This window comes from Phaethon aethereus (assembly GCF_964289735.1).
Source record: "Phaethon aethereus genome assembly, chromosome: 3".
Lineage (NCBI taxonomy): Eukaryota > Metazoa > Chordata > Aves > Phaethontiformes > Phaethontidae > Phaethon > Phaethon aethereus.
The window spans coordinates 62899933-62925794 of NC_138576.1; the positions used below are offsets into that span (position 1 = coordinate 62899933).

Consider the following 25862-nt stretch of genomic DNA (forward strand, 5'->3'; position numbering starts at 1 on the left):
GGGGAATGCTGCTGCTGCATGTCCATGCGGCATGACGTCACTGGAAAAACGTTACAAAGGACGCATTTCTCGTCATTCTGCAGGGGATGTCGGGCCTAACAGCTAACGGGAGATGCTTTGTCTATTGCTTTAATTGCAGCCACATTTGGTAGGCCTAGTGGGTACCTGTTCTGCTGCAATCCTAATTCTGAATTCTCAGGTAAGGAACACCTCCTATCAATGTCCAAAAAAGCTTTGTTCAATGTTTGCTACAGCCGAGCTGCATTTCTGTTTTCCTTCTACTGCTGTTAACCATCGGTGTCAGGCTTTTGCATTAGCCACTTCAAGGAGCAATGTGTTTGCTCAGAGTAAGACTGTGCATTATCCCACGTACATCAAGCATTTATGTATTGCCTGTTAGGTGCAATCTCTCGTACATCATCAAGACCATTTTAAAGCAAAGCGTCCGAACTCGCTATTAGATAAAAAAGGAAACTGAAGAAAGAAGTCTGCACGCATACTTTGAGTCATCAAATCTTAGTCGAGTAGAAGCAATATTTGGGATTCTTTCCTCTTCATCTACTGCTGGACCAATTTATACTTTACTAGGAATGCCCACATGTGGTTGTGAGTCACTAAGTCTGACACATGTTGCTCTAAAAACTGTTCTCTTGCTCTCCAGAGAGAGCAAGTCAGAGCAAGTTCTCACCCTGCCATGGTGTCTTACGGACCTCGGACTGGACTTCCTCCTCCTTTCCCCACGCTGCCAGGCTTTGCTTGTCCAATCAGACCCACAGGATGAGATATTTATGCACTTCCAGATATTTTTCAGCAACAGTTACAGACCTAGAAATTCTACCAACAATTACTAAAATAACCCCTATTTATATGTTGCCTATTTCAACAGAATTGTTTTCCACATAAGGAGTGCAGGCTGCAACCCTTTCTCATTCGGCTTCTGTTCCCAAGAGTGATGTTTGGTCCTGTGCTGCCTCAACTTGCCTTCTTTGTGCATATTTAAAAATACAGCCTTATCTCTCAGAGTGACTACTAGCTTTTGGATGACAGGCCTGGGATGTCCAGCTTGAACAAGCTTTCCAATGTAACACTGTGCTGCGAGGCTGTTGTAACCTTACGCACGGTTGGAGCCAAAGCCTTTTGCTAAGGAAAATGATAGCGTACCTTATATGCAGTGGGTGCCCACACACCTTAGAAAAGAGCACGAAGGAGCAGAGCTCTATGTCAAAAAGAGCCCTGTGGTGGTTGCCCTCTTCTCCACCTGTAAGCAGGACACTGAGCATTACTACCCCTTCAAACAAATTCTAGTAAAGTCCATTTTTAAAGACCCAGATCTCCTGCTGTTCTAGCTTTGCCTGACACAGGTTCCCTCCCTTTTCCCCCCTTTCCCTCCTTACCCCTTCACACTCTGTTTGTCCCTTTCTACATCTGTCCTCCTCTCTGGTAAGTCTCTTTTACTACTCCCCACCTTTCCCCTCCCACAGGACCTTCCTTCTTATCAATTTTTTTTGACCCATCATCCATTCCAGATTGCACAATCTCTGCCATACCTTTGTAACCCTCCTGTCTACCACTCAAGATGGTGCCCTCTCCTGCTTCCTTCAACTGATTTAAGCTTTTGCCAGTGCTCCAAGCCCTTCCCTAATGCCCAACCTGAATGTCCAAGCTTCTAACTTCAGTCTTCTCCTGGCTCAAGATTCTGCATCAGAATTCCCATTAGAGGTCCTAATTTTCATTTGACCCATTCTCACAAACTACTTTTCCTGCTTTTACATCTCATTAATCTGGTCCAATACTTCCCAAACTTTTCATAGACAATATTGCTCTGGATTCACTTCTGCACTGACAATCCTGTAACTTCCGTATCTGCCTTTGAATGTCTTTAGGAAGAAGACCACCTCTGAAACTCTTTGCAGTCTTGCAACTTTGATGAAATCTTTGAAACACCTTCTTTGCAACATCTCAAAACTCCTAGTATCTAGAAACAAGCTCTCCAAGGCTGCACCTAGAGTGCATCCAGGTACATATTGGGCTGAAACCTGGCTTGAAAATGCTGCAGTTTCTTTTAAGTACTCACGCTCAAGTCTCCCTCCCAGGAAAAATGACTGTTGCATGCCCGAGTCTCACTCTGGTACAGGGTTGGGATGTGGCCAGGGCACATGCTCAGATTGGAAAGGTAGGATGTATTACAGGTTCTCCAGTTTAGCGTTGCATCTGAATCATCTTCAATAAACATTCGGGGATTTGTAGCAAAAAAATGAGCCAACTGCCCTTGTAACTTCCACAGGGAAGATTCTATTGATAATGGGTCAGTTGTTATTTTTTCACATCTGTGGGGACATCAGGTTCCCTGGAGAGGGAGAGAGCACTGTTGAGGGGAACTGGAATCACCATGGACTGCAATTTACCTGTCTGTCCTGCTAGACAGGCACATACACCATCTCCCCTGATCCCCAATACCTTAAAGTTTTTACAGTTTGATTTTCCTGGCTTGGAGTTTTACATAGTATCATATACAACATTGTTCTTTGCCAGTGATTGCCCTCAAGCCCTCTTTCCTGTCCTGGTCTGGCTTGGGGAAGAATTGCGTGGCAGACTGGTGACTGCCACTGGTGAGAAAGGTCACACGATGACCTGCACAGGTTGCTAGAAGAAAGGTGATAAAATGTCACGTGTGGGCTGTTTTTTAGAAATAAGGACATCTTTAAGGTATCTTAGTCTGTATTTCAGAAATCAAGGCCCCGGAAGTGCTAAGTAATTCGGTTAAATGTAAAGACTCATTCTCTTTTTCTCAGTTTATTTTTAGATATTTGCTGAGGAGCCATTAGATCACGTGGTGGTATAAACCCAATATGCAAACTGAATCAATAATATACATATGTTTCCTCTCACCACCTTAAACGGTATTCAAGATTTGGGATTTGGAAGTTTGGGATATGGATGTTCCTGCGCATGCTCTTAGAAAAATAATCAGTATTTGGCTACAGCACAAACACCTATTCAACGAGTTACAAGAATACTCAGGGAGAGACCAAATTTAGCTACTCCAAAATCTGTCATTAAACATACTGCCAAAATCACATTAAATGCCATACTTACATATAGAAAACAAGTGTTCAAAATTCTCTGTCTTCACAATACAGATGGAAGCCTAGTGTTAAATAAAATGGCAACAGAACTAATGTTTAAAGAGCATATTTGAATAATGTTTAATCTATTTTTACTCAATAATTTTTTATTGACAAAATAATGCATTTATCATGCATCAGGAGCTGCCACAATACAATTAGGGCAAGAATTGAAGAAGAGACAGAGGACGGAAGGTACCTTTATTAATTTCTCAGGTTCTTTTGCTTTAATCAAATAGCTATCCGTTTGGAGCTACTGATCCAATAAAGCAGCTATGCTCTGGTTCAAATACTTGGTTTCACTTCCAACTTCCAATATATACCCTTCGAGGAGCTCTTCCACCTGTGTCGTCATTTTCTGTATAAGGGGCTACACTCCTGTGACTTCTGCAAGTAGATTAGATGGATTAGAATATAACAGGGTTTTGCACGTTCTGTGTTTTCCTTTAAGGGAAAAGGAAAGGAAAAGGGAAAAAGTCGTTCAAGCATAAATGAAATAACTGCAGATAACTCATCATTTGTATCCTTAGAAATGCATCTTCATAACAGGGTATGATACACCCTCCCCCAAAACCTCAGTGTCTTCTGGAGAAATAATCAGTACAGGTTGAGCGTCCTAAAGAGTTTTAAATAGCACCAAATTGTATCATTCTTTAAGTGTCTCCTGCAGAGCCCAGATAATTTAATGCTACAATACAATAATCTAGTTATTTGGCAACTATTTGCATAAAAACATTTCAATAACATTGGGAAATGATTTTCAGAAAAGCACTGAATTGCTTTGGTTACAGTTTATTCTTTGTTTCTAACCCATAAATTTCCTCAACTAAGAGTTCACTGGTGGAAAGTAGGAGTGTTCTCATACTTTACTGTGTTTTGCGTCTGTGTTTTAGAAGAGTTTAAATGCATGTTATCACTAATTATTACAATTAGGTTAATACTGTTTTCTGTAATTAGTTTCTAATGAACATATGTTCATTGATGAAAACTGCAGCCTATATGCAATGCCCTTTGAGCTGAAGGAGTGTGAGAAATGTTCATCATAAAATAACTACTATGTATTGCGCTTAGGCACTAATCCTGCAAACACTTAGGCGTGAGTCCCATTTTACTGCTGTGAGAAAAATTAATTTAAATAAATAGACACTCTCAAGCTAGTAGGGTAAAATCTAGATAAAGTCACGTCTACGTTGTTTGCGCATGGGCATAGTCTAGGGGAGAAGAGTTGTCAAGTTTGATTCTTAAATATTTTAATACATATCCATTCTTAAGTAAATACTCTGATGAATGGAAGCTGAGACTGAGAAGTTCTCCTGCCAGAGAAGGACCACCTCTATCCTGAGCTCAGTGCAATGCAGTCCCTGCCCTGGGGACACTACTGTAACACAGCATATATCCATAACAGCAAAAAGGCTGTATTTGGTCTTGTATAAACCACTTTATTAGCTATTCTGACTTTGTAGGTAAGCATTTTTGCCATGTGTTTATTTCTATTGATATTTATTCCTGGATATTTATTATTATTTGTTAGTATTTCTGTTCCAGCAATTCAGGCCAAAGTTGTCACTGTAACTGTAGAAGGAAGTGTATATATAAAAAGAAGTGTATATAAAATCAAGGGAAAGCGTGGATGTTGATAATTACTGTGAATAACAAAAGATGTATCGAGGTTTGAAGGTTATTTTAAGAGACATATAATAATGTGCCAAACTATTCAAAATTCAAGATTCACTTTGCCAGTTTTTGTCTTAAGGACAGAGTCATCTTAGGGAGATATTCTGCGGTCTGAAAAAAATATTTCTCATTAGTATAATTAAGATTATGTTCTGTGTTGTTTTATACTTTGCCTGCAACTGTATATATACACACACACACTTTTCCAAGTCTTATATACACAACTGACTGCAGTCCTCCATCCTCCCTCTTCCCCAGCCTAGTTAGGCCTGGCGTAAGCATTTTGCTTAACCTTCTTTTGCCTAACAGAGCTCCTTGTAGGTGAAGGAAGTCTGCCCTGGCCAGTCCCTTAAAATAGCAAGAGCCTCCAGCATTTACTCTTTTCTGGACAAGCTCCGAGGCCGGTACGTCGCTTTGTGAATGCAGGGCAACGACGGGGGGACTTCAGGCAGGTGGCACGTTTGACACTACTTTTGAGAACCGGCGGGGTTTTTAAGCGGGATGAGGCCCGTTACGAGGAGCGCTGACATGCTGAACGCGTTCTGGGGCGCAGGAGGAGCCCGGGCCCCGGGCCCAGCCTGGCCACCGGTGACCCCTCGGGGAAGGCGCGGAGGGCTGCCCCTCTCCCGCAGCCTGCGGGACCTGCGCGCGCGCTACCGGTGCCCAGGGTCCCACCGCTGCCTCGGGTCTGGTTCATGCGGAGGGGCGGGGGCGAAGAGCGGCTCTCCCCGGCCTGCCGGCGCCCATCACCCAGCCCCACCAGCACCTGCCGGGACCAGACACCCTCTCTTCCCCCCGAAAAGTGCAAGGCGTGATTTTTGAAAGCGCCCAAAATAGCGCGCGGCTGCTGCACAAAGTCTCCTTATTATTCCCCCAGCGTCGGCAGGCAGCCGGGGGGGGCACGATGCGGCTCCCCGGGAGCCGTTGCCGGCGGCCGTACGCGCGGCTGTAGGGCGATGCTCGCCTACGGCTGCCAGCGGCTGGGGTGCAGCGGCAGCGCGGGCGGGGAGGAAGAGGAGCGGCGGGAGCGGCGGGAGCGGCGGCGGCGGCGGCGGCGGTTTCCCCTTTCCCCAGCCCCGGCTCCGCGGGCGCATGCTCACTGGTGCCCGCAGCCCTGGACCATATTTGTCAGGACTACTCGAGAGACGGAGAAAGAGAGAGAATTTGGGGGGGTAAGGAGCGGCGGGTTCCGATCTAATCCGCAAGCCGTTGAGGGAGCTGCCATGGCAGAGGCTGGTGATGGGTTTCGGTTTTCCCTCTAGGTGAGGATGAAAGTTAGAGAGAGCGCGAGAGATAAAGGGAGAGACGCACCTCCTCTCCCTCCCTTACGAAACGTATCTGGGGAAGGGGAGGGGGGCTTCTCCCCCACCACCTCGAGCAGAAAGGATGGAAGTTAATGCCGGGGAAAGTGGGCAAGTGACTCGCAAGTGGCTGGGGAGCGGCTGGGGCACCGGGGGTCTCACTAAATCATAAGTGTACGAGTGTGAAAGAGGAACAAAAGAAAGAGAGAGGTGCCTTGTATTTCTTTTTCTCTTCCCAAACACATGAAGGGAGTACGTGTATCTATATATGCGCTATGTATTTATATACATACACAGGCACGCACGCACGTATGTGTATGTACATAGATATATACGTAGGGGGAGGGAGCGGTGGAAATGTGTTGGGGGGGGCTTTTTTTTTGGCGGGGGGGGAGGTGGTTCCGAAGGGAGGGGGAAGGGAAGGGGAGAGACATTTTGCAGACTTGCCCCACCAATGAGCTTGTCAGTTGGCTCCATTTAATGACACTTACGGGGCACCGCCGCGCTGTTGGGAACAATGTGATGCGGGCGCAGCGGCGGGGGGGGGTGCGTGGGGGCGCCGGGCGGCGGGGGGGGGGCATGGAGGGGAGGGAGGGGGCTCGCTGCCACCCGAGCACCCCCCCCTCCCCAGCCCCGGCTCTTTGTTCGCACAGGCTGAAGGACGGGGAGAAGTGCGGGCGGGCGAGGGGGGCAGTGCGCAGCGGGGAGGGGTGTGAAAAAGCCCCGGGGTTTTCTTTGGGGTTTTTTTTTTTTTCGGTCGGAAGCGGCGAGAGGTGGCGGCTGCCGGGATGTACCGGTTGAATGTGCCGTGGGTCCCCGTGTGCGAAGGCCTGTTCAGCGCGCAACGGAGAGAGTTTGTATTTTCCGTCGCTCCTGCACTTTGTGTGATTGTGTGCGAGAGATACTTAAAATATAATCATCTCCCAATTTCCGCCATTTTGGGGAAAGTTTGCACACACATACACATACAAAAAAACCCAAACAGATCCTAGCAATTTTTTTTTTTGAAAGAGACGGAAAAAAAAAAAAAAAGTCTTTTGCTTGAGTGTTCAGTTCCTGCCTCTGTGCGGTGCGTGCGCCGCGCTCGCTGCGGCAGACATGCGAGGCGGCGGGGGAGCGGCCCCTGCCCGCTCCGGGCGGCGTGCGGCGGCCGGCGCCTGTCAGCGCCGCCGGCGCGGCGGGCTGGCCGGGGGGCTGCCGGAGGACGGCCCCGGGGTGCCGGCAGCGGGTTGCGAGTGTATGGACACGGGGGTTGCCCGTTTTGCCGAGGATGGGCGGCGGGCGGGGGGGGAGGCAAGGAGTAGGACGCAGCGTTTCTGTGAAGTTGCGCGCTCCCGCCCGAAGTGCGGCCGGGGAGGGGGAGCGGCCCCCGCGCACACGCCCGTCTCTCCCGTCTCCGCAGCCGGTGCATATAACAACAGGATATAGACACACTTGTTCTCGCTAACGTGTGTGAGGCGGCGTTTTCTCGGCGGGGGGAGGGGGAAAGCGATTTTTTTGGGGGGAGAGTTAGGGGGAACGGCGGACGACGGGAAGGCGCTCCCGCGGAGCGGCCGCCCGCCCCCGGCAGGGGCTGAGGGGAGAGGCCGCCGGGCCGGCAGCTCCCGGGACGGGGACCGCAGCGTCGGGGCGGCAGCGGAGCCCGCTGCCCACCCCCATGGGTGTTTCCCCCCCACCTCCCCGTCGGAGCGGACGCACGCGAGAGCGTGAGAGAAAAAGTTGCACCGCGGCGCCGGCGGCTGCGGGGCCGGGCGGGGGCCAGCCCTCCCCGGGCGGGGGCGAGTGCCGGTCTTCCCCGGCGGGAAGGGGCGACTTCGCTGCCGAGGGATGCCCGGAAATCGGCTGCGAGCGCCCAGGGAGCGAACCCCCGCAGTCCCCTAAGGGGAGGAAAAAAAAAAAAAAAGCGCTCGCCCCTCTCCTCCTCTTCCTCCTCCTCCGCGCTGGGGGAGGGGAGGAGGGAGGAGAAGGTAACATTTTTTTAATTTTTTTTTTTTTTTTTCCACTCGGAGACTGCCTCCTTTTCCCGGATCCCGCTCTCTGGGGGGGGAGGAAAAAAAGAAAAGCGCAGAGGACCCGGTAAACAAGCGGAGTCCCTCGCTCGTTGTGCAACTTCCTCAGGAACACTTAACACCCAGTTCCTCTCCCGCCCGCGCCGCGCTCGCCCCCGCCGCCCCCTCCCACGCCAGGGCAGGGGGGGCTCTCCTTCCCCCACTCGATTTAATTGCCCGAGGCGAGGGAAAAAAAAAAAACCCGTGAGAGAAGGGGAGCGAGTTGAGAACCGCTCTCCCCGAGCGCTCCCCCCCGAGGAGCCGACCGGGACGGGCGGGCGCTTTTGTCTTGGTGGTTTTGCCCGAGCCTGGGGAAGACGCGGACCTGAGCCCGGGTTTTCTCCAGAAAGTTTCAAGTGCAGCAAAAACACGCCGCAAAACTGGCCAAGGAGGGACCTCTGGCGGTAGGCCGCGGGCTGCCGGCGCCGGGGAGCGGCGGCCGCGCCCGCCGGGCCTCGCCGCCGCGTTCCGGCCGCCGCGTCGCGCCCGGGCGGGGAGGGCCCGGCTCCGAGGCGGCCGCTGCCGGGGCCCGCCGGCTTCTAGCCGCGCCGCCGCGGGTGGGCCCGGTCCACGGCCTGCGTGGGGAGCGGCCGGGCACGCGCCCCGTGGCCGTGTCACTTGTCACACGCGAGGGCGCGGTGTGAGCCCCCGTGGGCTTGCTGGGAAGGAGGCCGCTGGAGGTGCCGCAGCCTCCCCGCGTGGTGAGGGTCACAGCCTCTGCCGTTTCATTTAATTACCCGCGCCTAATAGCGGGGGGCGTGTAAGCTCTACAGTGACAGGTAGCGTGGGTTGTATTTTCCGTTTTGTTCCATTTTATTTTTCAATCTCCCTTGTATAGCTGAGCGGCGTTGGACGGACCGTTTTTGCTGCTTGTTTCTACTCGTGAGTGGACGCTCAGTCGTGGGTGCTGAAAGTCGGGGGGTGAGCGTCAGTAAAGCTCCAGGTACAGAAACTTCAGCGTGTGTCGGTTTTAGGAAGTAAAGTCTGTGTTCCGGGTCGTTAACAGCGTTTTCGTACTGCGAATTTAACAGCTGTTTAGCAAACCGGTGCTTTTTACCAAGGAAGTTGTCACCTTCCCAGAAGTTTATACGATGAACATCTGTGAGAGACAAACTCCCTGAAACTAGCGGCTGAAGGCAGTAAAGCAGTCCGCTCAAATCCGGGTGGTGCCGGGTACTCGTCTTTTTTCCTGGTGTGACGTCAGCGGCTTTGACCGTGGTCCCGTTGGTTTTCTCGTGGGCTGGTGCTCTAATGAAGGTGGCTGAAGCAGTCGTCGTCTTGGATGGTTTGTGTTGTCAGTTGGGCAGCTGCGGTGAGCTCTGGTTTTGTTTGTTGTTGTGTATGTTTCACCTTCAGTTTAATGAGTTTTTCTAGAGTGTTGCTTTTAAAAGTTCTAATAACTTCTAACAATTATGATGCCATGAGTCCTTTTCCTCTGACTTGTTTGGTTTTATTGGCTATCACCTATTCCGTGGAGAACGATGGTTGACTTTTTGTGGGCTTTTCTGCTTACTCTTTGGGTTTTTTAATACTGCTGGTAAGTAGGATGATGGTGATGACCAGGTGATGGTCATCACCTGGCGTGGGGCTTACTGAAGAAAGTGATAGCGTGTGGGTAGTCGTAGCTTATTAGTGCTCCAGTAGTAGGACTGCTCATCACAATGGGGGATACCAGCTCTTTATGAATTGTAGCGACAGGAAAGTCTATAAATGCAGTAGCCTGCTGAGTGTTTTTAGGAGCTAGGAAAAGGTGAATTAATTGGTTAAGGGCAGCAGAGCTCTTGCAAGCTGCTAAGAACTGTGAGAAGAGGAAGACGAGGGCACGAGTCAGACGAAAGGGGTGTTCAGACGTGTATTGAATTAACTTTGGGAAAGAAATAACAATTTTAAGTAGGTCAGGTGATACTCAGTGTGAAGATTTGGCGTGTCGCAGTTCTTCTCAAGGAGGTGTCTGCACAGGGGAGGGAAGGAGGCAGAAATAAAGGCAGTGGTTTTCTCTAACTTCCTGTGCCTGGTTCCAAGGAATTAAGATAGATTAAGACATAGGATTTCAGAGTTGTTGTACTCAAGTCTTACTACCTGGGTAGGTTAAACCTCCACTCAGGACTGCACAGACGATAAAAGAAATAAAGGAGTCATGAAAGCGTTGCAGAGGAAATACTTTTTTTGGCGTGAGGTACAGGTTCTTTGTAAACAAGATGAAGGTTATCAGTGGTAAGTTTCATTAGATGATGGGATAACTTTGCTATTGGGTAACTATTGTTACTATAGTGTTCTGTGGAGGTTTGAAAATGAGGTAGTAGATGAAGGCTGCGTGTAACTGTGTCACCTGGGTTGTAGCAGTGGTACGGCAATACCTGTGGCAGCTCGCTGACAGAGGCCAGGCTGGGGTGAGGACGGCATGAACCTCCCTTAGCACTGGTGCAGACTCAGGCATCACAGCATTTTGTGGTGCATCTGTGGCCAGGTTCTTTCTGTGAGGAAAAAGGTTTTAAGACGATGTATTGGGAAGCAGGAACAAACATACACAGTACGCCTGGAGAATCTAGCAGGCAGAAGAGTGGCAACAGATAAAATGAGAGGAAATAATGCTAAAGGGGCATCATCAATAGGAAATCTGTTCCAGTTTCTGTTACAAGTATTGTGAATGGCAAAGAATTTTAAGCTGTGATCCCTTTGTGAATACAATATATAAGCTATATATCTCATCTTTGAAATAACTTACTTGTAATAAACTTCATGAGCAGCAGGCGAAATCGTGAAATTTACTCAGCTCTTCAACACACAGAATAGAAACATGGGAGAACTAGTAAAGTGGTTCCTAAACAACAAAAAATGAGATTTTGAAGGACATGTGTAATCTTTTAATGAAACATTGGAATAATTGAACCATTAAACGGGTACAAACCAAAATATATTAAAATGTGGCGGATAGCTTCAAAGCATTTTACCATTTCCTGCACTGTTCCTGTTGTGGTTGTTGTTCTTTAAGTGAATAATCAGGTGCAAAAAGATGAAGGGTGAGAAAAACACAAGAGTGGGGTGCACCCAGCTCAGAGAGGGTTGCAAGGAGACAAGCAAGGCTCACCCCGGTGGGTTTAGAGTCAGCTGGCTTTGCTTTTGCTGTCATTATGAAGCCAGCTTAATACAAAGTCTGTCTGAAATAGAGGGAGCTTACATTGTGAGACGTATTTCTGCTTCGTGTGGCTTTGGTGGCGTAACAAGTCAGCCCTGGTAGTATTCACATTCTTACACGTTAAATAAAGCTGAAGATGAGTGTCCACTTGTCCCCTGGTGTCTAGAAGTTAGTGTATTTGCAGCTCTGGTACACTGAGTTGTCCCCTTCTCATCTACTTCATTTTCCTGATTTATTGTGTGGGGAAGATGGGCCCTTTTAGCCCATGCTTGCTATGCCAGGCAGCCTCCTCCTTGGAGATGCCCAAAATAACCATCTATGGTATTAGGAGAAAAAGCTCATCTGTTTCCTTTGTTTCTGAACATCGGTCAGCGTGGTGTCACCTAGCCCTGTGAGGAACAGGGACCATGGCTTGGCTCCATAAGGACACAGGCTCCCTTGGGACCTCTGTTTGTCCCTTGGACCTCACCCTTGGTGCCACTTGCTGAGACCTCTTCTGGCTCCACATGCCCGGTTTTGCCTCTCCTCGCAGGAGCTGTTGTCTGGGGCGAGGACCAGCATGGGGCAAATCTGCTAGGCTATCCTGTTTGGTGATTTCAGAAATACTCAAAAGTAAAAATAAAAATACACAGGGATGCATAAAAAGAAAAGACACACTATTGCAGACAGGTTATATGGCAGTGCTGACTGGTGGCTTTCCTGCTGAAATCTCCTCTCTCTGCTGCCCAGTGACCCGGTATTGAGTTGCCCCACTCAGTAGAAATCGTATGGACATTTCACAGGTGGCATCTTAGATTTTCAAAATTTGGGTAGGTGTAAGGTAGTTTTTTAAAGCACTGACAGATGGAAAGAAAGAATCCTTCGACTGTTACTTTTTGATGTGTTCACTACATAACCGTATAATTATTTCAAAAACTACTTGTAAGTTCAATTGTCATATTCTCTCCTGTTTCTTTGCTTTATATCTTTAGAGAGTCTTTCACCAGATGAAACTATCTAATTTTTATTGCTGTTATTCTCATTAAGTATCTCCTCTGTGATGTATTCATTTATTGTTGAACCAGTTGGTAAAAAATGAAGGTTTTTGTAAATGAAGTGTCTAATCTCATTTTATATGCTTGCTTATTTTAATGAATTTATTGCATATATGTAAAACAAAGTTAATGTTTTAATATTAAGATGCAGCACACTATAAATGTTATGGCTTATGGCTGTGAAGACTGAGATAGTTACATCTCTAATAGTGGATTTTGGAGATGGTTTTGGAAGATGACTGTTCCAAGTTCTTACTATTATGTCCTTGCCTTCACATCAGATGGCATTCAGTGACAGGCGCAGGGACAGCACTGTAGTTACCTTGCCCCTTATTCATCTAGTGTTTTTACTACTTTTCTGGAAGTGTAGCAACAGAAATGATAGCAAATGAAATCATTTATGGAAGGAGTTATATTAGTTGAAAGAACTACATCAGATCTTTAAAAACAAAAATGAAAATGAGTAGGTAAGACATGCTGTAGCTTTCTTTGTTCTGTGATTTAGATATGAATATTGTGATGTTTTCATCCTTTTCTAGTACCTCTGTAACAATTGCTGTAACAATTTAATTGGTCTCAATCTCCCTCCTTATTAGTAGAGGGATATAGCCCTATCTTTCATCTGTTCAAATGCAGCAAAGCTGGAAACAGATATTTCGTTAAATATAATTCCTTTTGGTAAATTCATTTCTGTCTGCATTGCCCTGTGACCTTTTCATCCCCAAGAACATTTCTGAAGGCTGCAGAATGTGAAAAGACAGATTGTGCCTTTGATGTTGAGTTAATTTTAAAAGGAAAACAATAATGAATGCCTTATCAAACAATAGAATATATCTTATTGATGATCGTTACCTGAGGAAACTTTGTTAGGAGTAATTAAGTTAGAATTTGTATGTTTTCTTGAGAGAAATGTGCCCTGAACACTTCTGTTACCATTTTTTTATTATTATTACTTTCACAGTTTACATCCTGCCCCAGCAGACTAGGCTCTAAGATTTTTTTCCCTCATGTCATTTTTTTTCCAACTGGTTCTGTTACGAAGGGTGTCGATGATGAGAGTGGTGCTATCGGAGATGGCAGCATCTGATGGAACGGCCATCCGCTGCCCCTCGCTCCGTGGGGCAGTGGCCGCTGCGAGGAAGCGTTTCCTCGCAGCCTCCCAGGTCTCTTCCCGTCTTCTGTTATGCCTTCTGCAGAAACCATCGGAACATGTTTTCTGTAATACTCAACCCCCCTGTGGTTTATTTGAAGTGTCCTCTTAACAGGGTGGTAATTTAAGATTACTTAGAAACTTCAGTTGGTACAGAGCACAGCTTTGTGTTTGCTTAGCCAGGCTAATGGTGGGCAGCTCTTTACATCAGTGTGCTTAAACCAGCATGTTTCATGTCCTTAAAATTTCATGGGTTTCTGGACAGATCCAATGTTACAACTACTTCTTAGCAGCTTGGGTCTTGTGTTCGTGAGAGAAGGCCTGCGCCTCTGCCGTCGGGCTGCAGTTCGGTTTGGTTTGCCTGTTGGAGTTGGTCCGCTGCCATGCGGCAGGCTGGATGCTTGGTGGGCTTGAGCTCTGCGATGTACTGTGCTCTTCTTGGGCTAAACAGAGATTGTCCCAAGTTGTATTGCAGGAGCTGCCCTGAGGTAGAGGGGTGGATTTTGCCTGGGAGTGATTTTAAAAGGTAAGGTCTATGGCTTTTGGGGAATTTCTTAGTTTGCACTGAGTTTGTTTAGATTTATTGACATATTTTTAAATTATTTTTTGTGGATTGATGGTATGGCTTTCAATACTTTCTCACAGAGGATTACTGAAATTAGAGATGGAGAAGACACATTGAATCATGTTGTCCTTCTGACTTCAAGTAAGACGTTACTTGTCACGTGAAGTGCATGAAGTTTTCTCAAAGAGCCTTCTGTGAACCCTACCTGTCGTATGAAATGAAGGGGAATGCAGAAGCTTTCATCCTAAGCAGTGGTTACTCACTGAGGTCCAGCTCCTGTCATCCTGTTGATATTGTGTAGTGGCTGTAGTGTAGCAAAAGTATGTGTGGAGTAAAGTGTTGCTCAGCGTTTTAAAGAATTCTGCTAGAAATGAGGAAGAAACCAACGAGAGATACAAGGGAATCCACACTGTGGACCCAAAACCAGAGTAGTATCTGTCGTAGTGGTGGTGTTATAGTGATTGGTACAATTTTTCTGATTAAGAAAATGTAAATTCAGTAATTTTTCATGCAACAGTGTTAACTAGCTAAGCATTTTTCTCCTCAACCTTTCAGTGAAAAGCTTCTAGATGACTTGACTTCTGCTTGGTTTGCATCTTTTTCTGTTATCTGTGAGTGAATAAATATCACTTAGTCTTTTTTGTGGAAATTCCAGATTTCCAGAGAGTGTTAATAGATAGTTGCAGATTTTGGGAGTGGGACTCAAGTTAGAAATCAGATTTTAGAAAACAAGGTCAAGCACTGAGGGACCTCTCTACCTATTTGATTTTCAAGTACTGATACTTGCAGCAAGTCTGCAGCCTGCAGACAGAGTATGAGGCTTAGAAAGTATTTATTAAACAGTTCAGGAGGTGTAAATTTGAAAAGGAGTGAGCTTTTGCTAATAGTTCACAAATCGAAGACAGGGCTAATTTTACCGCAGATTATTTCAGCTGCTAGGCGTAGTGCAGAGGTCTTCAGAAAGACAATGAATGAGTGAGGTTTCAGATTGAACAAATAGTAAATGAGGTGCCAGGCCACAGATTTAAAGATTACTGGGTTTGTAAGAAGTGGAAGGGAAGAAGTTGGTGATAGTCACAACTGGCTGCTAGAAACGCTTGCAGTTCAGTGCAACTGGTGCCGTCTTTGTGGCAATGACAAGCGGTGGGCCAAAGCCAGGGGTCGGTGGCAAGTGTTAGGTACTTCTGTTGCTTGTGCAAGTTACTTGGGATAAACTCTTACCAAAGAAGAGGATGTCCAAATCCACTATTTCTGAAGATAAATATTCTCTCCTTCCTTTCACTGTTCTGAAACGGAGGGATCCGGTAAAATAAAGTCTTGCGAAGCAGCAGTTTGCTGTATATGTGCTTCTCTACATGTAAATAAATTTTACAAATGTGAATCAAAATTTAGTGGAACTGTATGGAACAGACAAGGAATATTTGTGTATCCTAAGTCAGACTGAAAATGAAAGACAGATACAAATCCATTTTGAAATTTTAATTTGAACTTGGGTGAAACACTCACATCAACATGTTATTCAATATTAAGGAAAAGCAGTTCTATTAATCACTGCTTAATGTATTTATTATAGGCATGCGCTTATGTCTTGCCTTCCCCAGAACAAATGTTTTTCTTAGGTGTGCTTGAGGTATGTTTTCCCCATGTCAATTTATTTGCAGTTTGAATTTTTTAATTTCTCTCCCATACAGCCTCATTAGTAGCCTCCTAGTGTATAAAACAAGTATTATTTTTTAAGGTTTTCAAAAGATCTCCCCTTGGGTTTTTTACATTAGTATATATATTATCATTATTGTCATCAGTTGTCCACATTGTCAGTGTGCTGAGGGAAGCAATTGATACTAATCTATGAAGTGTGTTTGAAGAAATGTCCGGTGATACAAGCATTAAACTGCTTACAGCATTTTCAGAGAAAATATTTTCATTTTTTAATTTCTTTTTTAGTACATGCATCATGAATGAATCTGCCTCTAGTGGAAATGGTCAAGAGTTCGATGTCTTTAGTGCTATGGACTGGAAGGATGGCATAGGTACTTTGCCAGGAAGTGACCTAAAGGTAAGATACGTAATTTCTTTAATAAGTGAAATAAGAATGTTAAATGCCAAAAGAATGCATTTCACAAGCTGGTGTGTAGGTATCTGCTTTTATGAATAAAACATTAATCTACAGCTCGTGAGTTAAGAGACTGTAGCCTGTTAGCTTTTAGCTCTGGAGTTTCTTGATTCAGTTTCTGGTGCTGGCACAGACAGCCGTCATCCCTGTAGGAAGGCATAAATTAGCACTGCCTCACTATACAGACAGAAGTAATCAAGTGCACAAAATCCAAAAGAAATGTCAAAAGTTAAGTGTGAAAATTCAGTCCACTTCAGAGCATTATATTACCGTATTGCTAAGAGTCTCTATACTGTCATTGACTCTCACGGTCTCATGTTCTTTGTTCTTTTTATTTCTAAAAACAGTTTATTTTTGTTGTGCTTTTGTCATGTGGGTGCCTGGAAAAATGAATAAAATGAGTGCTTCTGAGCTTGATATAGTTTAGAAATTTGAATGATACTGGAATAGTGCTTTTAATTACATTTTTCATACTGGTTGTATTTACAGAAGTAAATTATAACACTTTTATTTTGTTTTCAAAATATTTTATGTATTTTTTTATGTGCTACTTTTTACTATGTCAGAAGATGTACTCTGCTGCATTAGCTGAAAATACGGTTTTGGTATAAGAGACTTTCTTGCACTTCCTTCCTGTTGATCATAGTCAGTATTTTCATATCATTCCATTTAGACTAACATTGATGACGTTTTCTTATAGTTTATTTTTTAAGAGGAATTTCACAAGAAAATGTGTGTTTTTTAAAAGAACTTTATCTCCCTTGGTGCCTGATACAATTTCTGTTGTTGAAGTAAAGAGTCAAAAAATGTTTGAAATTCAGGACATACATGTTGTGGGTGCGGTTTTGTGTTGTTTGTTTGGCTTGGTGGTTTTTTTTTTAATCGCAGAACCACAGAATAGATTCACAGAATAATTTTCTTTGGAAAGGACCTCAGGACACCACCTCTGACCACCCCACACCTCAGGCCAACTTTGATGAAGTTGCTCAGTGCCTTGTCCAGTACAGATTTGGTTATCTCCAGGGTTGGAGATACCACAATCTCTCTGGGCAACCTGTTCCAGCATTTGACCACCCTCATAGTGATTTTTTCCTTTTACGGATACTTTGTTGGTATTTCTTCTTTTGCAGCTTATGCCTATCGCCTCTTGCTCTTTTACTGTGCGCACCTGAGAAGAACCTGGCTCCATTCCCTCTATGTCCTCCCATTAACTACTGGAAGACAGCAGTAAAGTCTCTCCTTCTTGTTCTTAAGACCAAGTTCTCTGTTGTTCTCTGAAGCAAGCAAGTTTGCTCAGCTTCTTCTTGCATGCCGTCTGCTACAGCCCCTACTTGTTTTGGTGGACGGCCGCTGGACTTGCTGTGGTACATCAGTGTCTTTCTTGCACCGGACGTAGTAGCCTGCATGTGGTCTCACCAGCGTCAAACAGAGGGGAATAATCAGTTCCCACAACCTGCTGGCTACTCCTTGCTAAAGCAGCCCCACATGCTCGTGGCTGCTTTGCTGCCAGGGCACTTTGCTGATTCGTGTTCAACTCGTAGGTCTTCTTCTGCAAAGCTGCTTTCAGATAGTCAGCCCCCAGGCTGTTCTGGTGCAGACAGATGTTCTACCCTAGGTGCAGGGCCTCCCTCACGTGTGCTTTTGTAGACCTTCGTGAGACCTTGTTAGCCCCTTTCTTCAGCATGTCAAGATCTTTGTGAATAGCAGCCCTGCCCTGCGGTGTGTCAGCCAGTCCCCTCCCATTTGGTAATTTGCTTTTGCTTCCTGTACGCATACAGAAGCCTTTCTTGCTGCCTTTGCTAGTTTCTTCTCCAGCTGAGCCTTGGGTTTCCCAATTCCATCACTGTACACTACAGCCATATCACTATATGCCTTCTCTACATAATGTTTCCCCTTTTTCACCTTCTGTGTATTTCCTTTTCCTAAGTAGTCCCTAGTTCATTCATGTTGGCCTTCATCCGCATTTGTGCAAATTCTTGCACCTTGGCATGCATCGTTCTCCTGGTGTGAAGTCCCTGGAGAGATACACAGATTTCCTGGGCCTGTTTATCCATTAAAGCAGTCTCCTGTACGATCCTGCCAAGCAGATCTCTGAACAAGCCAAAATCTGCCTCTCCTGAAGTCCAGTGCTGCTATTTCAGTATTTGTTTTGCACACTTCTTGCAGGATTTCAGACTTCACCATCTCATGGTCGCTGCTGCCAAGGCTAGCATTGGCTTCCACATCCCCGACCAGTTCTGTATTTTTCAAAAAAGTCCAGGCTTTTAAAATTCCTTTCTATTTTAATAAGCAACGTTGTGTGAAAAGCAAAAATAATATTGAAATGTTTGAGGAATACAAAAGGGAACAATGCAGGAAAATATAATAATCTCATATAAGTCGCTGGTACGTGCTTTGTTCTGGTCTGGTTACGCTATGTCAAAAGAAACAAAACCAAAGCAAGGGTTGGGTCATTAATTAGTAGAGGAATGGAAAAATTTCCATACAAAGGGGCGGAAGGGACTGGCAGGTGTAGCTGAGGGTAACTTCAAGAAATCATGTAAGAGGATTCTTACCTACATCCTGTTCAAGAAAGCACGAGATTCATTTTAAGGTTGCTCTTCTGTTTGTTTTTTGGTGGTTATTTTATTTTATTTTATTTTAATTTGGAAACAAACAGGTGTTTGATTTTTGGACAGAAATTCTTTCTTTGGTCCAGGCATTAGGGAAGACACAGTCAGAGGTGCGATGGTAATGTACCCAGAATGATGAAAGATACAGAGAGAATTGTCCAGGCAACTCATTCTGGTGTTTGTTTTTTTTATACAAAAGCAAGGGGTTACTGGATGAAATTGAAATGGAGCCGTTCTAATACTGACGGAAGGAGAAATGTTTTCTAACAATGCAGAATTAGCCTGAGGAGCTTACTGGACCAGGGAGCATCAAGACTTGGTGAAAGACTAGGCGTTTATGTAGATGCCAAAACAATCTGAGCCGTTAGAATAGTAAGCATTTTTAAGCTTTTGAGATAACTGTAACAACTCATTTTTCAGGGCTGCTTCTAAATACTGAAGGTTAGAAGGGTGCCTAATGCCCTGAAACTGTAAATGTGATCGTGGAAGATAATGTTATGCTCTTGGTGGAGTTCTCAGAATAGGGTTAATGTGGATGGTTTACCTGAACTGTCCTGATAACAGAATATTTTAATACTGTGTCACTAACCTAAAGAAAATGGCCTTACATAGCAGTTACTTCTTGTAAGCTTGCATGTGCCCTTCAAAAATTACAATAGACTGCTTCCACTAAAGATATCAAACCATTGCCATGTATTTACATTGAAATGCAATTGAAAAATCCAGGGAAAACAGTGTAGTTAGCGAGATGCACAAATCCAAAGATTCCATTTTTACAGCTTGGTAATAGATCAGAGTGCCTGTTTTTTAATAGCAAACAATAAGCAATAGCTGAACTATTCATTGCAGACAATGTATTGCTTACATTCTTACATTTAGTCTTTTGTCTTCATAAGATGTTGGTGAAAATTGTTTTTGAACACTCAGATTTAGTAACTGCATTATATGAGCATGTTTTAAGTTAAACGTAAACCTAAATGTTGAAATACTGCTTTTTAATATAGAAGTTTTGGGGAGTTACGTACTTGACGACCTTATTTTTAGTCAGGCAAATCATACAGCATTTGCTTGTCTTTACTGCTTGTGTGATGAAGTTTCATGCTGATTTTTACATACACACTTCTTAAGAAATCTCTTTTTCTTGTATGCTATATTAATATCCAGCCTCCTGAGGTTATCAGGCAAGCATATCTGAGCAACCATTCCTTTTAAGAACCCCTTCATTTTTGTGAATATAAGTTCCTCTATGAATAGAAGCTGGTGAAAAACTGCTGTAAGTAGTGTAAAATACTTGAAACATTTACAAATAACTTTTCTCAATACTTTCCTATCATTGCTTAAATTCTAACTTTTCTTACTCTATAGAAGAACAACTAAATCAGAAACAGGAAATGGCATGCTGGGATAGGCTGCACCAGGGGGTACTCACTTCCCAGTCAATCAAAACAAGGGAGCCGGGTCAGATGCCAAGTCGCGGTTCTCAGCCACGCCGTGGTCTCTTATATCTACACCTGCTTCCACATCAGTAAAATGCTGAAAATGTTCTTTTCCTATGATTTTGTGCAGTGTTAATTGTTAGAGTTTTGTCTCCTGTAGTTGGAGAAGGCTGTGGAAATATATTCTCATACAGATGGCTATAGGCTGTTCAGAAGGGACAGGCAAGGAAGGAGGGGTGGAGGTGTTGCCCTCTACATCAAGAAATGGATAGAGTGTGAAGAGCTGTCTCAGAGGAATAGCCACAAGCAGGTTGAAAGCTTATGGGTAAGAATCAGAGACGGAGGCAACACAGGGAAGCTTGTGGTTGGTGTCTACTACATGGCGCCCGACAAAGGGGAGTCTATTGATGAAGACTCCTCACTCCAGCTACAGGAGGCATCATGCTCGCAGGCTCTTGTCCTTCTGGGAGACTTCAACCACTCCAACATCTGCTGGAAAAGTAGCATGGCAAGCTGTACGCAATCCAGGAAATTCCTGGAATGCATGGAGGATAACTTCTTAAGCCAGATAGTAGACAGCCCTACCAGAGGGGATGCCATAATGGACCTATTGGTCACCAAAGCAAGTGAGCTAATTGGTGACATCAAGACTGGAGGCAGCCTAGGCTGCAGCAACCATGCACTGACGGAGTTCACAGTCCTGAGGGATATGGGGCAGGCGAAGAGTAAAGTCAGGACCCTGAATTTTAGGAAAGCAAACTTCCAGCTCGTCAAGGAGTTAGTCAATAGGACCCCCTGGGAAACTGCCCTCAGGGACAAGGGAGCAGACCAGAGCTGGCAGATCTTTAAGGACACTTTCCACAGAGTGCAAGAGCTCTTGATCCACAGGTGTAACAGATCAGGCAAGGAAGGCAAGAGGCTGGCCTGGCTGCATGGAGACCTGCTGGGCAAACTAAAGGGCAAGAAAATGCACAGGCAGTAGAAGCAGGGACAGGTATCCTGGGAAGAGTATAGAGATGCTGCCAGGTTGTGTGGGGATGGGGTCAGGAAGGCCAAGGCATGACTGGGGCTGAACTTGGCAAGGGACACACAGAATAAGAAGAAGGGCTTCTATAGGTATGTCAGCCAGAAAAGGAAGGTCAAAGAAAGCGTAGCCCCCGTGATGAGCAAGGCTGGCAAACTGGTAACAACGAATGAGGAGAAAGTTGAGGTACTCAATAACTTTTTTGCCGCAGTTTTCACTGGGCAATCTCTCTTCCCACACCTCTTGAGTGAATGAACCATAAGATTCTGTGATTTTATGACTGCAAGATGGGGACTGGAGGAGCAAAGTCCCTCCCACTGTAAGAGATCAGGTTTGTGACCACCTGAGGAACCTGAACATACATAAGTCTGTGGGACCTGACAAGATGCATCCCAGAGTCCTGAGGGAATTGGCTGATGTAGTTGCCAAGCCACTCTTCATGATATTTGAAAAGTCCTGGCAGTCAAGTGAAGTCCCTGGAGACTGGAAAAAGGGAAACATTGCACCCATTTTTAAAAAGGATCGCAAGGAGGACCCTGGGAACTACCAACCTGTCAGCCTCACCTCTGTGCCTGGGAAGATCATGAAACACATCCTCCTAGAAGCTATGCTAAGGCACAGGGATGACAGGAGGTGATTCGAGACTGCCAGCATAGCTTCGCCAAGGGCAAGTCCTGCATAACACAACCTATTGGCCTTGTATAATGGAATGACTGCATCAGTGGACAAGGGAGGAGCTACTGATGTTTGTCTATCTAGACTTTTGGAAGGCCTTTGACACAATCTCCCACAACATACTTCTTTCTAAATTGGACAGATTCAAATTTGATGGGTGGACTGTTTGGTGGATGAGGAATTGGCTGGATGGTCGCATTCAGAGGGTGGTGATCAATGGCTCCATGTCCAGATGGAGGTCGGTGACGAGTGGTGTCCCTCGAGTCCATACTGGGAGCAGTACTGTTTGATATCTTTATCAGCAACATAGACAGTGGGATTGAGTGCACCCTCAGTAAGTTTTTAGATAACACCAAGCTGAGTGGTGCTGTTGACATGTCTGAGAGATGGGATGCCATCGAGAGGGACCTGGACAAGCTTGAGGAATGAGCCCATGTGAACCTCATGAGGTTCAACAAGGCCAAGTACTGGGTCAGGGCAACCCCCAGTATTAATACAGGCTGGGGGATGAAGAGGTTGAGAGCAGCCCTGCCGAGAAGGACTTGTGGGTACTGGTGGATGAAAGGCTGGATATGAGCCGTCAACTCATGCTTGCAACACAGAAAATGCATAGAGAAGGCCAACTGTATCCTGGGCTGATCCAAAGAAGCGTGGCCAGCAGGTTGAGGGAGGCGATTCTTGTAAGAAAGATGGGGACAGACTTTTTAGCAGGGTCTCTTGCGATAGGACAAGGGGAAATGGTTTTAAACTAAAAGAGGGTAGATTTAGACTAGATCTAAGGAAGAAATTTTTCACAGCAAGGGTGGTGAAACACTGGCCCAGGTTGCTAGGAGAGGTGGTAGATGCCCCGTCCCTGGAAACATTCCAGGTCAGGTTGGATGGGGCTCTGAGCAACCTGATCTAGATGATGATATCCTTGCTCGTTGCAGGGGGCTTGGACTACATGGCCTTTAAAGGTCCCTTCCAACCCAAACTATTCTATGATTCTCTGATTTTGTTAATACTCTTTAACAAAAGTAATCATCAAATAGTTAGTACTTCTTGAATGCTGCTTTTTTGAGCATGCTGTCTGATGGATAAATAGTGACTGGTTGTGGAAAATGCTAGGATTTCAAATCATACAGGGGATAGGGAGAATTAAAAATTGTACAGTATGATGCATTGAAAGCAGAAATTTTAGATTGTATATTAGTTCTTTCCAGATGTTTAAATAAAACAGAAAACTTGAATTCCAGTAGAAGTTAAAATAGTTTAAAAATTACAGAATACCTTCCTGTGTCAGGCTAAGTAATGTACTCTCATCTGAAAAACTTCAGTGCTTACCAGTTACTCTGCATGGTGTGAATGTAAATGTGAAATGCTCTTTTTTCTCTTTTTTTTTTAAATCTCTATGCTGAGTGCAGGCAGTAACACAATCTCTTCAAGATTTAAATGTACTCATTAAATTGGAAAAGCTGTAATAATTTACAGTCACTTCCTACTGCAGTGACAGAAGTTTATGAAGTATTTTGTAATGAGTTTTCTAGTGCTTGTGTTTGGGAAGTGAGCTGTTATATACTGAATGGACAGAATTCTGGTCACTATTTCCAGCTTGCAAATTGTGCTTGAACGGGAAGAAAAAAAATGATGATGAAGAAATGAACTTGTAAATAAAATTGGGCAGCTAATGCCATAGGAAACCAACTATAATAGTGGAATGGTAGAATAATGGTCAGTGGTGGTCGGTATTTCCAGCCACACTGTAAAGAAGGCAAGGGTGATTCAGAGTGCTGTTATTTCTGGATGCGTAGGTGCAGAAACTCAAGGCAGTAAAGTTCATCCTTCCACCTGCCCCTTCTGAAATTGCCTTCAAGCTTGCTTCAGGTAGTTGACATTTTGAAAACAACTTTTTTCTCACATGATTATATGTCAGAAATACCGGTAATGTCTCAGGCAACAACCAACTACAGTGCTTTTTTAGTGCAAAGCTGCTTCTGTCCTCATACAGTGGCATGTGCTGCACTGAATCTGGGAAGGCATTTCTTTCCCAGGGGAGAGTCCCTGAGAGTGTCCATGGGAAACATCAGCTACCAGGAACCAGTTAAATCCCTGCCTCCGCCAGGAAGGCGTTTTCCCAGAGGAAAGCTAGATTCCCTTCAGGGAAGCCGGTAAGGGGGTAGCACAGGGAGGAGAAAGCAAGGCAGAATAGACTTTCTGTAACCACGTGTGAGCCCCAGCTCACCTTCACATAGTGGCCTGGTCTTTTCCACATGGAAGTAACTTTCTTCTGTTGCAATCTAATGTAATTAATTAGCTCATGCTGTGCTTCATCACTATAGATTTCTGGTTAAAACCTTGCATTGTCATAAAATGATTTTACCTCATTTAAAAAAAGAAAGGCCAAAAATGAAATTTCACTATTAAAATTGCTAAAACTCCAAAGCCGAGAAATACTGGAATTAGGTTTGCCTTTGGATCTTTAATTGGGCTTCCTCATGTGTAGTCATGTAGTCATGATCACTTAAGTGATCACATGCTATTTTACCACAAAATCTAACTGCGTTATTTGCTGTAGATGCTGTTAGACTTGTAAATAACTGGGCAGAGGATTTCAGGAAGGAAAAGGAATAGTTTTGTGATCAATGCAGGTAAATCCCACACAGGAAAGCTTAGTGCTGCACTTGGTTCTACCACAGCCTTCCTGTGTGGTCCGGAAGAACTCACTAGAACCAAAACTTTGGCAGGTAGCCATTAATTTTTTTATTTGTCACTTGCTTAGTTTCCCCATGAGATACTAGCATTTGGTATTTGGAAATATTCTGGACGAAGTAATTTGGAGCCAGGGTTGCTTTGTAGGCCAACTTCTGGATCAATAAGAGTTGTCTTGGCAGGCACTGACTTTTGGCTCTGTTGCTGATTTATGTGTCACCTTAAGATCTGTTCAGCTGCAATTTTGTACTGAAGTGGAGACAATAAGGCAGACTGAGTTTACAGTGGAGAGAAATCACTGAGAAGCCCTCTGGTACTAAGAATTCTTGAGCAGTCGTGGGGTGTGTGGATTGGAAGAACCTGAGGGGTGTCTAAGAAAAAAGCGTATAAACATGAATGCAGGCAAGACTGAGGTACTGGTGGTTTGCCGGGGAAATGTCAGTCTCTTCTGCTAAAGGTACAAGTTTTCTGATGGTACCTAAGCTTTCAGTTCAGAAGTGATGAGAGAATGCTCCCACTTTTTTTTTTTTTTAAAAGTTGTAATTTGATAGTAATCCTTTCCTGCTTGTGCCTGCCCAGATAGGAAAAAACCCTTTCCTTCTGGACACAGATTGGTCTCTCTCCTTCATTACTCAGGATTAGCCTATTGCAGTGTTACTGAAGCATCTTAAAATCAATCGAAGATTGCTTAAGTGCTTGACTTTCTTGCTGACAGCATCATTCCAGTGAGTGGGGGCCTGGCCCTGCCCCTTGGTCGTGGTGTGGAATTTAATCTCTGCTGACTATGATTTAGGGAGCCCTAAATAGCCTGGGATCCTACTGAAGTTGTTTGTCTTTCGCTGTACATGCGAGAGCAGGAGCGTGCAGGCAGGATCCCTTCTCATCATTAAAGAAAGGGAATAGCCAGGTGCAGGGACAAGTTCCCCTAGCCTTCTGCATCCCTGAAAGAGTCAAAATTTTGTGACCAGGGGAGCATCAGGGGTCACGTGCTTACTGAGCGCTTTGAAATATGCTGGGAGCAGAGTAATCAGAAAGATGAAGAGCTAGGAAGAGATATTTTTATTTTCTTTTACAAGTGGTTGAGAACAGAGGTTTTGTTTCAGGAATTACTTTGCACTGATTGTAACAGTAATTGCTAGAGTGCCTAAAGCTTTTTTAGATGCATGCTCTTTGTTATTTCAATGTGGTTTTTTTTTAAGAAAATAAACAGTCAGTCTGCTTTCAAACCGTGTAGAGTAAATAAGACTGGCTTTTCTGCTTGAAGAAAGAGTATAAAAATAC

At 44.9% G+C, this 25862-nt stretch overlaps 1 protein-coding gene across 1 annotated transcript in view; it reads left to right on the forward strand.

Annotated features, from left to right (window-relative positions):
* Positions 1–15977: 15977 nt before the first annotated feature.
* L3MBTL3 (L3MBTL histone methyl-lysine binding protein 3) overlaps positions 15978–25862 on the forward strand; it is a gene marked incomplete at its 3' end in the record, with an annotated part of 82642 nt that continues 72757 nt past the window's right edge. Inside the window, exon 1 of the mRNA XM_081998391.1 lies at positions 15978–16089. Coding sequence (XP_081854517.1) covers positions 15988–16089 — 102 coding nt within the window. The 5' untranslated portion in view covers positions 15978–15987. The remainder of the gene's footprint in view (positions 16090–25862) is intronic.